This window comes from Pan troglodytes, chromosome 9 (assembly GCF_028858775.2).
Source record: "Pan troglodytes isolate AG18354 chromosome 9, NHGRI_mPanTro3-v2.0_pri, whole genome shotgun sequence".
In the NCBI taxonomy this organism is placed as follows: Eukaryota; Metazoa; Chordata; class Mammalia; order Primates; family Hominidae; genus Pan; species Pan troglodytes.
In genome coordinates, this window is record NC_072407.2 from 94,943,324 (window position 1) to 94,960,888 (window position 17,565).

A 17,565-nucleotide genomic window follows, 5' to 3' on the forward strand; every position below is an offset into this window, starting at 1 on the left:
TGAGGAAGTGTTGCTCAAACCAATCTGTAAGAATCCAAAATGCTTGTCTATACCTGCAGCCCTAGACACTCCACTTTAAATTTGATAGCCAAAGCAAAGTTCCAACTCTCTGTGACGGTGTTTGATATCAAATCTTCTATCGTCAGCCTTCTGATTTCCCGAAGGAAAACAAACAAGGAAAACAATATACATTCAGCATTTACTCTCTAAAACTCCAGTCTATAAGGGACTTGACTAAATATACTACCTTTGCACTGTGCCTCAAAAGCAAAAAAAAAAAAGAGGCACATCTGACAGAAGAGGTGAATCCTGAAGCATCCTTTTTCACTGGCATCAGTATGTGAGTGTGTGGGACAGAGAGAAGGGACAGTCTGTGGCATCTGGAAGAAACTGGCTCTGTCCGTGTCTTCCATAGTGGAGGCATGCAAACATCCTGCCATTTTTCCCTTTTAGGATTTTCTAAGTAGACAGCTTCCTCGCAGCCTCATCCCTCAGCTGAGACAGCACCCCTGGGTTTCTCCAGACCCTGGAGATCAGGTCACAGGGATATCCCCAAATGTACCCAAGAAACACATCTAGTAACTGGATTGATCAAGAGCTCACAAGAGCATGGGGAAAGCTCTGATGATTAGTGACCTGGGGCAAGTCTTCAGCTTCTCCGAGCCTTTAGTTTCCTCTTCTGTAATGTGAGAATGACAGTAATGTTCCCTTTGCCGACCTCAAAGCATCAGTGTGAGATTGGCCCAAGACTGAATGAAAAGCACTTTGAACTTGTAAGGCCACATTTTCCTTCTCTGGAGTTAGATCTCCCTGTTCTGAGCTCCTACGCATGTCCTGATTATCCCGACAGAGAGCTGCATGCACGTTTCTTCTCTACTAGTCTTGGACACTCCTAGGCAAGCTCAGTTACTAAATAAGAACTTTAAATGATAATCATAATATGGCTAATAACATCTGCTTTCAGAGCTTCTGCTCCACTTCAGGCACTGTGCCAAGTGCCTTAGATACATTATTCCCATTTCTCATAATAGCCCTGCAAGTTAGCGTACTTTTTCATTCTATTTAATATATGAATAAACTCTGAGGGGTTAAGTAACTTGCCCTGAGCCACAGCTAGTTAGTTGCAGGGCTGCAGACATCATGATAGGGGCCACAGGAGGGTTGGTTAACAGACATTCAATTAATAGTGATGCTATAGTCAAGGGTAGGACAGTGGTACTCAAAAAGTCTGGACCAACAGTCTCAGTATCACCTGGGAGCTTGTGGAAAATGCAATTTCTGAATAAGACTCTAGATCAGTGGTTCTCAAACTTCAGTGAGCATAAGAGCCACCTCAAGGGTGTATTTGAACAGATTGCTGGGTCCCTCCGCCAGAGTTTCTGACTCAGTAGGTCAGGGAAGGAACCTCCTGATAGTTTGCGTTTCAGACTAGTTCCCAGGTGATGTTGATGCTGCTGTTCCCAGAACCACACTTTGAATATCACTTGCTTAGGGATTCTTAATATTTTTGTGTCACAAACGCCTTAACAGTTTGGTAATACCTGTGGATCACCTCTCAGAATAATATTTTACATCTCATAAAATAAAATACAAAAAGTTACAAATAAAATAGTTTTGTCCAAGCATTTTTTAAGTTGTTGTATAGTAATGTGAATTTCTTTTTATATATTAAATAACAAAATCTAGTGCAGTAGGTCTAATAACTCCCATATTTCAAAGTAGTGGTAAGTAGAGGCAGGTACAACAACCATAAAATAATAAGAAAATATCTGATTTATACTGGTTACAAAACCACAGGTGCTGTTCATACCACAGTGACTTGTTGCCTACATTTATTGTGGAATGTGACACTAAAGCCAGTTAGAGGTTAATGAAAATAAAGATACCAATATTCCTCCGTTATGGTAGCAGCCTCTAAGATAACCCCAGTGATTCCCCACTTCCTGATATTCACACCCCTTCCCTTGAGAGTGAGCTGGACTTACTGACTCACATCTAATGAACAGGATATAGCAGAAGTGATGATATCACTTCAGAGATTAGGTTATAAGAAGACTGTGGCATCCATCTTGACAATGCTTTCTGTATTAGTCTGCTCAGACTGCCATAACGAAGTACCTGAGACTGGATGACTTAAACAACAAACATTTACTTTCTCACAGTTCTGGAGTCTGGGAATTTAAGTTCAGGGTGTCAGCATTGGTCAGGTTTTCTCCAGGGCTCTCTCCTTGGTTTGTAGACAGCTCCTTCTCACAGTGTGTTCACATGGCCTTACCTAGGTGCACCTGGATGTAGAGAGATCTGTCTTTCTTCTCTTCTTATGGGTCACTAATCCTATCACATTAGGACCCCACCCTTAAGACCTCATTTAACATTAATTACCTCCTAAAAGCCTTATCTCCAAAGCACTCTCAGTGGAGATTAGGGCCTCAACATATGAATTTTGGGAGATCACAATTCAGTCTATAACACTCTTTCCTACTGTCTGTGGGATCACTTGCCCCAGGGGAAGACAGCTGTGGTATTGTGAGGCAGCCCTGAGAGAGGCTCACGTGGTGAGGGGTCAAGGTCTATCAACAACTGCTCTTGAAAATGGACCCACCCTCCAACCTCCATTTGAGCTTCCAGATGAGACTGCAGCCCTGCCTGACAGCTTGACTGCAACCTCAAGAGAAATGCTGAGCCATAGATAACCAGCTAAAAAATGCCTGGATTCCTGATCCATAGAAACCATGAAATAATAAATATTTGTTTTGTTATGCTGTTAAGTTCTGGGGCAATTTAGCATGGAGCAAGAGAGAACTAGTATACTAATGCAAGTTCATGGGCATCTTCAAGTCTATCCACACATCCTTAAGGTTCCCTGATCATAGCCATTATCTTTTCACAGGTTCTACTCTCCAAGGAACAAGGGCTCTTGTGCAGATCAATGGCAATTAAAACAGGGCCCACCTTGGGAAGGAGCAGTGCATCTGTGTTGGGAGCACGGCTATTTGACATAGGCAGGGATGAGTGATGGTGGAAAGCTATTGGCTGCTCCTTGTTGCTATTCTCATGGATTCATGGGCCCTCCATGGGGCACTAGGTCCACTTCTTATGGAAATGCCATCCTATTAGATCTTAGGATGTTACCACTGAAAAGACCCTGAGACAAAATCCAGTCAAATCCTGAGGTCCGGAGACAAAGAGACTTTCCCAAGATGACTTAATTAGTGGCAAAGCTGGATTGAAAAGGAGATTATCATCACTTCAGCCTAATGCTTTTTTCTATACTCCAGTAATTTCTACAAGAAAATGTTTTGAAAGAGATTGATTCCATTCTGATTTCAGCCTGTTTTCTCTTAAGTAGCATCTATTCTTTGTTTTTCCTACTGCCTTAGATATTGTTATGTCTAACCTGCATAGGTCACTGATTTAATGTATTTTACCCCCTTCCCCAAAGCTGTTATTCTCCGAAGTGTTGAATCTTTGAAGGTGGCTAAGGGACTATTAAAATGTCAGTAAAAATTAAATAATCCTCCCTAAAGACTGAAAAACATGAGCCATTTTCTGGAGTACACTGTGGTCAAAGCCTTTTGTCTGTTGTAGATATCAAAAATATCATCTTCTGTTTTAAGTCTTTCTCTAGAAAGCTCAAAAAACACGCATGTGATCTTACCAGGGAATGAACAGATCTGGATGCTCCCACCTATAGATGGAGAAATTAAGGTTCAAAAACGTTAAGTGGCCCCTCCCAAGGCATCTGTTAAATGGAGTGATCTGAGCAAAGGGCTCTGGGCTCCATAAACCCCTCCCTGAATTATTTACCTCCTACCAGTGTTAGGACACCTTCTACAGTGTCTGCAACCAGATGCAGGGCCATGACACTCTACGATTTCTGTGTCAGAATCCTCTGGAGAGTTTTTAAAAATAAACAGGCTAAACAAACAAACAAGCAAGGGCTCCATCTCCAGAACCTGATTTAGAAAGTCTGGGAGAGAGCCGGACATTTTTTTTTCTCTGCAGTTGATTATAATGCCTTTCCCTATTTAGAAGTTTTTGCCTTTGACACACGTAAGTTCTTGTTATCATTACCCTTTTAAACATCCAGTTTCTTCCAAACAGGGATCAAAACACTAGCTGTCAAAGGAAACAGCTAATTCCTTCCAAAAAGGAGGTATCTTAAGCAAGTGTTTTAGCACAGTCCCCCATTAGCAGGGAATTCTGACCCATAACAGTTGATCATAGTGGTTCTTTCGCAGAAGCTCCCTCACTCATGTGCTACCTCATTTGTAGACGCCACAGGTTGGTTAAAAAAAAAAAAAAAGCCTCTGAACTGCTAATTTGGATCAGTCTGGATCGAACACTCGGCAATGCAGAGGACGGATTTAAGGCAGTACTAATATAGCTAGGAAAATCTCCATCCACCCCTGGGCATTTTCTGCAGAAAATCCAAGGACCCCAAGCTTTGACTCCCTGCCTCTCCAGGGCATGTTGAGGCTTTGTGAAATGTGCTTATCAGCTTTGCTGCAGGATACATCCTACCACTTCACCTTGTGAGGCCTCCTTGACAGGCACGATTATGTTGTCCATCATCTGCTCGTAAGCTCTTTTAATAACTTCTCACATATTACAAAACACTTTCCACCCACGCATCCTCTCCACCTTGCTCCTTCCAATCTTTCTTTTTCTCTTTCTGCTAATTTATCCATTAACTTAGGCCCAGTTTCTAGTTTATGCTAACTATAATTGGTTATAACACCTCTGGTAACTTGCAGTTGCCTCTGAAAATGGACAGTTTCAGCTTCTACTGTTCTAAACTTAGGATTTAACAATGCTGAACCATTTATCCTTCTCTGAGTATACCTTGCAATTTCAGCATTGTTAACTTCACACATGTTCTCACCATTTGTAATGCCCTTTCTTCTTGTCACTCTTCCACCTTATTTTGCTACTGACAACTCCTATCTTTCCTTCAGGACTCAATCCATTTGTTTTCTTCTCTGAGAAACTTCCCTTGACCACTCCTCTCCAACAATCAACTCTATACATGCTTGTCTCCTGAGAAATGAGAGCCGTTTGAGAGGACATAAGTGGTGGGAGCCATCCTTCTTTGTATCCCCAGTGCCTGCCATGCAGCAGGAGTTAAGTATTTCTTGGATGAATGAATGAATGGATCCAGTGGTCACACTTAGTGGCCCATATAGAAAACCCGTTGCATGATTGTTGGGTAGCTATCCAGCACAGACATTCCATGTACCAATAAACATGGAGTTTTGAGTATTTAGTTGATGAATTAGTTTACTTACACTTAATCATCCCAGGTGTAGCTTCATGCCAAGCCATAGATAGTTGAAAAAGTTTAACCCAGATAAGCTGCAGCTTTTTAGGTATCACAGAAGGTATAACTATAATCTTATCCAGCAATGGGGCCAGTTTTATAGGTGTGCAGTCAAACAGAACTCCTTGCTTAGAAGGGCCCTGTGTTTCACTTAGTGCTCTCTTCTGGCTTGTGTTGAGTGTCTTAATACTGTTTAAACAAGAGTCCCTGTATTTTTATTTTGCATGGGAGCCCACAATCATGTTGTTGCTCCTACCCAGCAGAGCTACAGCCAGCCCAATTGGAAAGTCCTCAACAGATTTTTGGTGCAGTCATCAGGGTCTCCTGGACTCTGTGACTGATGTTACCTTCTGTGTTTTTTGACTTCAAAAAACCGAGGGGCTACTGACCCCAGGAGCTGGTATTCTGCCCATGGGAATGTGCCAGTTTTAGTCATCACCCAATGAAGAACTTTTAAAAGGCACTTAAAACAGAAGTAATTAGGGAGTCTATTTAAAATTAATTGCCAACTGAAAAAGTAATTGCTAATTCCATGGGCCTCTTCATGGCAACTTCCTGTTTTATTTCATATTATCCACAGGCATATTTCAAACAGAGGAAAAAGGAGCCATTAATTTAAGCTGTTTCATTGTAGTGGGATTTTATTTGCCTTCCACAGAGAATGAGAGAAGAATTTTAGGCTAGCCATTTTGTTTGCTTAATTTAAGTATGAAAATCATTTTTAAGGCTGGGTGTGGTGGCTCACCCCTGTAATCCCAACACTTTGGGAGGCCGAGGTGGGTGGATCACCTGAGGTCAGGAGTTTGAGACCAGCCTGGCCAACATAGTGAAACCCCATCTCTACTAAAAATACAAAAATTAGCTGGGCATGGTGGTGTGTGCCTGTAATCCCAGCTACTCCGGAGGCTGAGGCAGGAGAAACGCTTGAACCCAGGAGGCAGAGGTTGCAGTGAGCTGAGATCACACCACTGCACTCCAGCCTGGGTGACAGAGTGAGACTCTGTCTCAAAAGAAAGAAAGAAAGAAAGAAAATCATTTTTAAATCACATTTCTTTAAATAACTTTATAATGAGACCTTGACAAAAGTGATTTTCTAAGTAAAGCCAGTGTCTTTCTGAAGACAAACTATAATGGAGAATAGAAATATCCAGAAAAAGTAGCCTATACAATATGTATCTTTTCTGCAATTTCGAGTGGTATGGATGTTGACAATTAAACTGTCCTGCAAAATAAATTGAGTATTTGATTGCACTCCAAAATTGATATTAAAGAATTATTTCTCATGTACATAATTTTTATAATAGTTCTTTTATTTATTACAAACATGGTGTGTGTTTACAAACATGCTCTTAACCTAGAAGGGTAAACAAAAAAGAAAACAAGTCATTTTTAACCATGGCTACCACTTTGATAGAAATCCCTTCTGCCTTTTTTTTTTTCCACAAAACCAGGCTCATAAACTAGATATTATTTTGTAACTTGCTTTTTTGATGACCTGCAACTATATTTCTATGCCGTTATATATTCTTTTACATCTTTATTGTGACATTGTAAATAGTATTCTATATACATCATATGACCGTGGGATGATGGATTCAACCAGTCCTCATTGTTAGAAAATTGGGTAAGTACCAGTTTTTTTCACAAATGCAAACATCTATTTAGCAAAAGCTTTGTGTATGTATATGAATGTTTTATATACATTGTTAAATATTAAAAAACTAAACATTCCTTAATAAAAGAAAGCAGTTTTTTCCACATTGTCCTTTTTCAAGGTTATTTAATTCTTTCAGCACATGCATTTGCAATGGACATATATGTGTACTGTGTGCATCACCTGCATATGTTATGTTAGCAGGAACGTATACTTGCTTTGGTCCCCTAGTTGTTTCTTCTGCGGTTCAACATTCGTTGCTCTCTATGTGCCAGGGTCTGTGCTCAGTATTGGGGTTCAAAGATAATAAGACACAGTTCCTTTACCTAAAAGGTACATTAATCTACTAGGAGAGGGGATATGCATGTAACTAATGATAATGCAAAAAATAGAGGCAAAAATAACATTAAGGGAACACAGAGGAGGAAATAACTGAGGAAATTAAGGAAGCTGTTCCAGAGGAGACCCTGCAAAGCATATGTAGGATTTTGACAAGAGAAAGAGGTAAGAGAACATTCGGAGAAGAGGGCAAAGCACAAATGCAGACCAGGGAAGGAGATGTGTGGGGAGCCTTCAGGCAGCACTGGGGTAGACAGTACAGGATGGAAGTGGAGCTGGAGATGACGCTGGAAAGGGGGGTTGGGACCAGATTGCAAAGGACTAGAATGCCATTCTCAAAAGTTTTTGCTTCTGTTTATAGGAAGTTGGAAGTCAGTTACTGTCTGAGAAGCTGGGGCAAGCCTGGATCCAGAATTTTAGAAACTTAACACTGGTTAAGTTTAGAGGACAGGGTGTCAACTCTGCTGCAGTTTGCAATTAGGAGTCCCTTAAGGCAGTCTAGGCAAGAGAGAATGAGAGCCTCACCTGGCCACAAGACATTCAAGAGATATCTCAGAGGCAGAGTCAAAACAACCCAGCATTCCAATTTATGTGAGAGAGGAAGTTAGAAGGTGACATGCAGAAAAGTAAACCTCTAAACTACTATGTCCAGTTCAAATAATTCTTCACCAAGTTGCTAAGCTTCCAGAGTTAGGGGTCATGTCTTTGGGACTCCACTTACTCTCAAGTCAATGCCTAGAGTAGTCAAGCAGACAGGTGGCACTTGGCAAGTCCTTATTAAATGGAAGTGTCATAGCCTGTGTCTCCTGCAAGAAAGACAGAAACCTTTCACTTCTCAAAAGAAACAAAACACTGTCTTTTAAGAATAAGGCCATGGCAAAGGAATGCAGTGACATAGTCAAGAACCCAAGCTTTGTTGATCATTTTTCTTCAAAGGATAATTCTTACAGTTTAAATAAGAGCGTGAGTTAATCACCAAGCCTGGGTCATAAAGACTGAAATCTAAACATACTTGTGGTATTTCAAGCACTGATGAATACGTATTAATAAAGCCAGGAGAAAGTGTTGGCTCAAAACCAACTTATTAGATAGCCTGCAGCATGGGATTGAGAAACTAACTGCAACAGGACAAGAAGGAACCTAAACAGGGATTGAAATGTTCTAGATCTTGATGAGGGCAGTGGATCCATGAAGGTAGACATTTGTCAGAATGTATGAGGTAGAGATTTAAAATGTACTAATGTTATGATATGTAATTATGACACCTCAATAAAGTTAATATAAAAATTAGAGATTAGAACCCACATTAAAAGTGTTGCTAAAATATGATTGTTGAAATTGCTTCACATTATTTCTTCCCAAGATACTTGCTCCTTTGAAGTTTAAATCCCTTTGTAAAAACCAGTTTACCGCAACTTAGTGCAACCCACATTTTTTGTGTGCCACCTGCAGGCTAGATCCCGTGCAGGCAATGAGAGACATAGGAGTGAATGTCAGAGACAAGACCCTGCAGAGAAGTCAGGGCAGCTGCCAGCACAAGACACCAAACCAGGCAGCACATAGCTCTTTCTGGTTCCTTAAGTTTAGGGATCCTGATCTTAGGAGGAGGAGAGAAAATACTTTTTAAAGACCAGATCAAAAACAGCTCAGTGTATATGCTGTGTTGGTGACTCTTGCCATTTGGTTTCAGTGCTGATTTTAACACCTTTAGCAATCTCAGATTTAAAACTAAGTTATTCTGGCACCTGGTAGGTTAGATCCCCAGGGATGATCCTCTCACTGGGGGTTATTTCTCACTGAAGTGTAAGGACCTGTATAACTGTAAGCTGTATGTGTGAATTCTGAGCATTTAACCGAATGGTATGAATCTGCTGTGTTAAGTTTTCCTTCCATCCTGAAGATTCTAATAGCTTGTCATGACCCAGCTGAATGTGGATTTTTCCTTTGTTGATTCTGGCCCACTTAGGCCCAGGTCCAGCAACTTAATGAGCAGTTGCAGGGAGCATCCACTGGAAATAGAAATGAAACCAACTCCCTTTATTTAACTTGGAAAGGAGTCATAGTGCTGGAAAATAATCTTAGACCTCAACTGACCAGGCTTCTGCCACTCTAGAAATGCAGACCCAGGGAAATGAAGTGACTTGCCCAAGGACACTTGTGTAGTTTGGGCAGGCTGTGGCCTAGAGGTAAAGTCCCCTGTCTTCCAGTACTAGACCACATTGCCTTCATCTTAATGCATTTTAAACTGACTGTTATGTACAGTCCCATGTCCAAAAAGTCCAACCTTCCATTTGGCCCATTGAGAGGAACATGGACTCCATTTATAAACCTTCCGAGAGGCAGAATATAGATGTCTTTCACAACCCATTCCTGAATTTCACAGCCTTCCCTACTAGGAATTTGTATGTGCTATTTTCTTCCTCCTATCCCACTCCACAAATTGCCACTACCTATTACTTTCTTTGAGCAAAAGGGATTTTAATCATTCTCCTTTTCCTTGATTTCAATTCTCTGAAGGCCTGTCTGCTCCATTTGCCACAAATAACATGCAGAAACCTCACTTGCAATGAAAGTCACACTTCTCTTGGTAGCCTGGCATTTCAGCGTTTAAAGAAGCTAAGTATCTCCATCCTCATTAAATTAGGCTCAAATTGGAGAAGAGAATTACATAGTTAAAAACACAGAGGCAAAATGATGGATTAATGTTATACCTTAATGTAACACATCATGACATGCAGTAGGAGCATTAGACCAATTAGCAAGCAAGTCTTCTGCTTGGGTTCATCATTTCTGCTGTGTATGTAGAAAGGGATAGCAATTTGAAGGATGGCATTTATCAAATCCCTTTGGATAAAAAGTGTCCACTTTAGCAACATGACCTGCATTCCTTATAAAGATGGCACCCCATTGCCCAGGAACATGGCAAAGACCCAAATGCTATCCCAAAAATACTATTTCCAAATTGGCGACTATGCTTCTGACTTTATTTCTAAAACTTATTGAAATCCATTGCAATTGTGTCTAAATTGGAGGTTTAATATGCTACAAAAATATATCCTGCTCTTTTCTTGAGAGGTAGCAAATCCTAAGTGATGCCATTTAGCAGGTTTTTTGTCCTGGGTCTCCCCACCCCTTTCTGGTTATGCTTCCTTATCAGTCTGATTGGTAACAGAAAGAAGAGAGGAAGAATATATCTTCCAGTTCCTCCTGGTGTGAATGCCCAAGATATTGTCAGAAGGAAAACGTATGAGGAGGTGGGGGGAGTGTGGGTCAGCAACTTGCAGGGGGAAGGGATGGTTTTCTGCTATGGTAAAGTAGAAAAACCCTGTCATGGAGTTAAAATTAACAGAATCTGCCCAGAGGGGAGCCATGGTCTTTGTGTGGCTGATTAATGTCAGTCCTGTAAACGCAGCACTCCAACAACAGGGCTAGTCAGCTGAGCAGGAAGCTTGGAGAATGCAGAATCTCCTGCCTAGGGGATCACAGCCCAGATGAGTGCCTCTAAACAGGGCTGAAGAGAAAGCTGCAGGCCTGGAACAGAGGTGATAGAATTAGATTTCAGCTTTGTGTCTCAGTGAAGGAAACACAGGCAGCCATTAAAAGCACCTTCCCTTCTGGCCTTGCTGCTGCGGAGAGCGGCAGCGTGCAAATCCAGCCCCTACCTCTCCTCACTCATCTGTTCACAGCACTATGGCCTTCAGAACAGTGTGTCAGAAATTACCTTCTTCCATAACTGATCTTCAGGCCTGAAGAGGAAAAATTTCCAAGCATAGATCTCCTGAAATCCCTAAAGAGATTGGGCAAAGAGCCTAAGGAAAACAGGACTTTGCATGTTGTTCCTCATGCCTACCTAAAAATGCTGGTTGCACCAGGCAAGTCCTTGGTTAATGCATCAGTGAAATGGATTTTGTAGTTCCCAGCACATGCACTAATGGAAGTCCCTGCATGAATTTCATGCCTGCACTTCTTATTGGCAAGAGCAGCGTACCATATGCTGGAGGTGGAAGTTAATTCTGTAGGGAATGTGTGTGATTTGAAAACCTGTGTGCTGTATTTATGTCAATCGCTGATGTGTTTCCATAAATGCATTTTTGTGACTTTGAGAGGCATCCTGAGACCACTGAATCAGTGAAGGCAGCTTCCGGGGCACACAACCTATTCTGACACCCAGACAGGGCCATTGTTTTCCAGGTGCAAGCTTGATCACCTATGCAACCCCTGTGTGTATTCACCTCAGGAATTCATGTTGAAGAATTTAGTCTTGCAGCCACTCCAACAATAGCCAGAAAGCACCCCTAAATGTCTGCTCTGAAGCCTTATTTCAAGGAGACAGCAAGAAAAGAGGAAAGCTTTCTTATTTTTAATCCCAGCATCAATAAAATCACAGGTTGATGTGTATACATCACAGGGCAGTTGTTTTGAAAAAGAAATAAAAGTAAATGATGAAACTTTGGAAAAAATGGACTCTCTGGAATGGAACCAAGAACAGGCTCTCAGTGTTGACCTTTTGGTTAAAGCCACATAATGCAATTTATGTCATCCCTCAAGATATATGATTTTATTGGTTTGCTGGGAACTTGGGCTTAAGGGAAATTGTACATTGGGAAAGTAAAATGTTTAGCTCTTATTATTGCCAAATGAGGTGTTATAATAAGAAAAAAAAAAGTCTAAGCCCTCCCCTCTAAGAGCTTATATTCTAAGGTTCCACAATTCTCAAAAGACATTTTCAGATGGTTGTCATAACTAAAGACCTCTGACTAATGACCGTCTTCATTAAGGGTATTTAGGATCAGAATGGTGCTTTTTCAGCCCACAAAGCTATTACAATTTACTTCTTATAAATCCTAACAAACAACTAAAGTGAACATGAGGTTTCTAAACTGTTTTGAAGTGCTGAAATCCTCTAATGAAACCAGTTAAATCAATATTCAGAAGTAGAAGTCAATCCAACCGTTATTCAATAATTAATTGGTTGTTAATAGACATTTCCTAGTTTATATGTTTTAGCTTTAGTACATAGTAACATAAAATGGTATTTTGGTAACTAGGTACATTTCTTGAAATCATAGAGCAGGAGAGCACCCTTGGACTAGATCCTCTCCCTTCCTTGATGGAGTACTCCAGGCTCACTGACCCTTAGATTTCTTTTTTTCCCTCTATAATCCCTTATGACCTCATTCATTTGCATGGCTTTGCATGACATCTGTACACCAATTACACTCAAATTTATGGCTCCAGCTTGGCCCTCTCCTCTGAACTGCAGCCTCTTCTATCTAACTTCCTGCTTGACATCTGCACTTGAATATCAAATGCACATCTCACACTTAATCTGTCCAGAATAGGGCTTCTGGTCTTTCATTCAAAACCTAGTCTTTCTGCAGCCCTCCCCATCTCAGCTAATGACAACCCCCTCTTTCCAATTGCTCAGGCCAAAACCTAAGGGTCATTCTAGAAGCCTCTGTTTCTCTCACATCCTGTATCCTGCCAGCTCCACAAACAGAAAACACTCTCGCCACCTCCAAGTTCAGAATACATCCAGGAACCCTTCATTTCTCACCACCTGGGTGCTTAGAATAGATGTGGAACCTGACCCCTTCTCACCACTTCCGACACCATCTGCCTTGTTCAGGCCACCAAGATCATGTGCTTATGTTGCTATAGGAGGCTGCTGACTGGTCTCCCTCCTTCCTCTCCGGCCGCCCTTCCATCTGTTCAGGAGCAGAAGCCAGAGGGATCCTGTTAAAATCTACATCACATCTCATGACTCCCATCTCACAGCTCACCAGTGGCTTCCACCTCACCACCACTACAGCCCCACTATAATGTAAAATCTCTTCAAGAAATGTTGGACTTGCCCATTGCTAGACCCTCAAGCCCCTAGAAAGTGCCTGGTAGATTCTAAATACATCTGTGTTGAAGTAATTAATTAATTAATTGGTTTTGGTTGGTTTCTATTTCTCTTTCTGTGCCACGTCTTTACCCCTGCATCTATTAGCCTCAGAGTTTTTCTTAAAGATTTGTGGGGGGCGAGTTGTATATTAAGAATATCCAACTATTTCTGATATTTGTTGCCAGTATTTTCCCAGTTTCTTTGCCTTTTAATTTCATTGTCTATTTTTTCCCATAAACTGAAATTTACATTTTTGTAGAGCCACAGCTGTCTGTTTCTGTAATAACTATTTTTCTTGTTGTGGCCCTTCAAAAGTCTGCAAAGCTGTAACATTCTAGCGCAGATCATCTGGCCATGTTCTTGCCCACTCATGTTCCTGTGTCTCTCCCACAGGCATCAACAGGAAGGTCGTGTACTCCCTGGCAGACTCAGCTGGTGGGGTCTTCTCCATTGACAGCTCATCTGGCATCATCATCCTGGAGCAGCCACTGGACCGTGAGCAGCAGTCTTCGTACAACATCAGCGTGCGGGCCACTGACCAGAGTCCTGGACAGTCCCTGTCCTCTCTCACTACTGTCACCATCACTGTTCTGGACATTAATGACAACCCCCCTGTGTTTGAGAGGAGGGACTACCTGGTGACGGTGCCTGAGGACACCTCCCCTGGCACCCAAGTCCTTGCTGTTTTTGCCACCAGCAAAGATATTGGCACAAATGCTGAGATCACTTATCTCATCCGGTCTGGGAACGAACAAGGGAAATTTAAGATCAACCCCAAGACAGGTGGGTAAATAGCACTGTACTTAGAATGCAGAGCTTCAGCTTGGCACGGTGGCTCACACCTGTAAACCTAGCACTTTGGGAGGCCGAGGCAGGAAGATCGAGTGAGTCCAGGAGTTCAGGACTAGCCTGGACAACAGAGTGAGACCCTGTCTCTACAAAAATTTTAAAAAATATATTAGCCAAGCATGGTGGTATGCACCTGTGGTCCCTACTGCTTGGGACGCTGAGATGGGAGAATTACTTGAGCCCAGGAGCTAGAGGCTCTAGTGAGCCACATTCCTGCCATTGCACTGCAGCCTGGGCAGCAGGGGAAGACTGTGTCCAAAAAAAATAATAATAGTAAGAATGCAGGACTTCACTATATCCTGCTTCTCCCGCAAACACTCTGCCAGCCCTTCTTGGTGGACTCTTTTTCCTCCTCCTACCTCCTTCACAGAGGAAACAAATCTGTTAGCAGGGCCCACATTCAGACCACAGAGTGCCCTCCAGCTTCTAAAGATGGCTCCTGCTAAATTTTAAGCTCCTTGTTGTGGGCTTACTTAACAAATATCTGACCCCCAGGTTGGCTCCAGGATCTCTAGGTGGGAGGGCTCAGGGGCAGCAATGTGGTTTCTCAATGGAGAGAGGAAATAGTATTTGTATTCCAAGAACAAGAGTTTGTTTGATTTTCTCTCTTTTCTGTTTGATGTTGTTGGGTTTTTTAAACTTAAGTCATATGTGCACATGTTGGAAAATGTTCATGGGGATGAGCCTCCGTGTGCAACTGTCCACACTTGGACTACCACTCTTTCATCACCTGCATAGGCAGACACTGATAAGTGATCTGCATGGTGATATGCAGCCTTCTCAACCCAGCACCCCAAGTAGACTCCATCGGTGAGCTGGAACTGGTGCTCTGTTTGAACCCAGTTCACAATTCCTGGTCAGAACACTCATTTCTCACCACATCCTTTTCCAACTCTGGGGAACATGTAGCATCACCTAGGAAATAAAAAGGTGCTTCGAAATAAAGCAACAGAATAAGAGAGAACCCTGCGGCTTTCTCTTCACCAGCGAGTTAATAAGTATTAGACGTGCTTCAGGCAAATAAAGGTCGTAATTCTAGAAAACAAGCTTGGATATTCTTTGAAGACTAAACATACTCATCCTTGTATTTGCATAGACTGTATGGATTTCTATCCCAAAGCCCTATGGTGAATATTCTCACTTATTTCCCAATTCCCCTATAAATAGTCAAGGAAGTTCCCATTTTGCAGAGAACAAAGGTGAGCCTCTCACCTTCCAGCCTTTGCACATAGTTCCCTCATCACTCAAGGAGTATGCACCTGTTGAACAAGGTGGCAAAGGAGGTCCATTTTCCTTTGGGTAGTCCAGTAAATATAAACAAGAAATCATTATAATTAGCAATGTTTATTTAACATGGCAAATATACCAGGCTCTTATTAAGTACAAAACAGAATTTCAGAGAAGTTAAATAATTACCGCAGTGTCCACTGTTAATAAGTGGTTTATCCAACATTCGAACTCAGATCTTTCTGACTCTAGAATGCGTATTCTAATATAATATAATATAACACTGCTATACTGTAGGGATACCAAAAATGTAAGAAATACAGTCCTGGCCCATGGTAAGTATTGGAAGGTGAAAATATTGATGGAGGAATTGCATCACAGTCTCTCCTGGCAGTAACTGTTTATTAAGGTCATTATCTCAAATGAAATGTATGGGGGTTTCCCTCATTTAAATATGTGTTGTCCCTAGCCTGTCTAGTTATGGCCATTGTATATAAACACCATGGGGAAATGGCTAAGTACTATTTAAATTTAGCACTAGTTAGCAAGACTGGGATGCAAAATAAGCACTAGGGGTGGTAAGTTCCAGAAAACTTAATTATGGGGAGAAAGAGGCTCTTGTTACAGGTATGATTTCTGTGTTTTGCCTTAGGTAGAAGGAGCCTATTGGCAGTCTTAGCAACTAGAGAAGTTGCCTGTCTGGAAATGTGAATGGTCATGACCTTCTCACCAGTCCTCATGATTGTTTACTAGGTGGGAGGAAAATAAATGCCCTTGAGAAGTGTTCTGCAGGCAATACAATGACTGCAGAATGCAGGATTGGGTTACCTCCCAAGAAAGGGCTAGGATGGGAAGGATATAGCACCAACACCCAGCTAGCTGCTTTCACGTGTTCTACTTATTTAAGCAATTCTGTGACATGGACATTATCATCTCTATTCTGTAGTTGCGGGCACTAAACTCAATATGTGGCTGCTGGGCTGTTTGATTTCCAGGTAGTTCCTTTCCCATTCTGTCACTATACCTTGAGATTTCTGAGATCTTTGCCCTCTTTGTGCCACAATTGTTTTAGATAAGTGCGTTTGAACTTGGCAAGGCACCTTTGTGGTTAATTCAATTCAGTGAAGTCTGCAAGTATTTACTTGCTGACAAGAATGAGGTCATACCATCACATCCCCACATCTCAGCTCATTCTTGGTCTTCCTCTGTCCACCTGAGGAATCAGAAGACACCTATCAGGGATGCTTGTTTCTGTTCCTACTCGTTAGTTGTGTGAGAGTGAAGATGCCAGAGATTTTCAAGCTGCCTGAGAGATGTTCATAAACTGTTACAGAAACATGTAAAGACTTTTCATTTCTTCAGTGTTATGTTTGATGGATAGCTATGCTCTCACTGACAGCATTAATCAGACGTCTGTAATACTTTCAGTAAGGCATTAAATAAACAAATTCCTGAATGTTTAAATTCTTGGCTGGAGAGGATGTTAGAAATATTACCATGATTATAGAATTGCTGACCAGTGTTTTTTCCTAATGAAATATAAAGCTCCCCATTTTTCTTCAAAGGGGGTATTTCTGTCTCTGAAGTCCTGGACTATGAATTATGCAAAAGGTTTTACCTGGTAGTGGAAGCCAAAGATGGGGGCACCCCAGCTCTCAGCGCTGTGGCCACTGTCAGCATCAACCTCACAGATGTTAATGACAACCCTCCCAAGTTCAGCCAAGACGTCTACAGTGCGGTTATCAGTGAAGACGCCTTGGTGGGAGACTCTGTCATTTTGGTAGGTACCTGGGGTTGGGGATGGTTCTAGATGTTTGGGACTAGTCATCCACAATAAAGTGAAGAAGAAAGCAAAGTCCGTCTTGGGTTTTCTTCACACTTCCCCCTTTCAGTGTCCATTTGTCCCCAAGAATGGGAGCCATCTTTCTATGGCTCCTTCTGTAATTTGTATATTAGGAAGAGTCTGATAGATTAATTTATATCAAGGTGATAGTGATTGATAATCACTTATTTCCCAGGAGCATATCTTTTTTGAGAAAATAAAACAGACCATGGGATGAATTTTTAATGATGGCCCCCTACGTAGATGTGAACTTATATGACAGGTTATTAGGTGGCTAGGAGGGATATATTCTTTTTTTCTTTTTTTTGAGATCTGTTGCACAGCATGATGAATATAGTTAATAGTGGTATATTGTACATTTCAAAACGGCTAAGAGTAAGTTTCAAATGTTCTTACCACAAAAAATGCTAGGTTTTTGAGATGGTTCATGTGTTAATTAGCTT

General features: G+C 41.5%; 1 protein-coding gene across 6 annotated transcripts in view; it reads left to right on the forward strand.

Moving 5' to 3' along the window:
- Window positions 1-17,565, forward strand: part of FAT3 (FAT atypical cadherin 3) — a 677,141-nt gene that overhangs the window by 598,724 nt on the left and 60,852 nt on the right. For all 6 annotated transcript variants that reach the window (XM_016921780.4, XM_009423966.5, XM_054662602.2 and 3 more), the window contains 2 exons: window positions 13,597-13,986; window positions 16,845-17,059. In XM_016921780.4, the coding sequence (XP_016777269.4) occupies window positions 13,597-13,986; window positions 16,845-17,059 (605 nt within the window). The remainder of the gene's footprint in view (window positions 1-13,596; window positions 13,987-16,844; window positions 17,060-17,565) is intronic.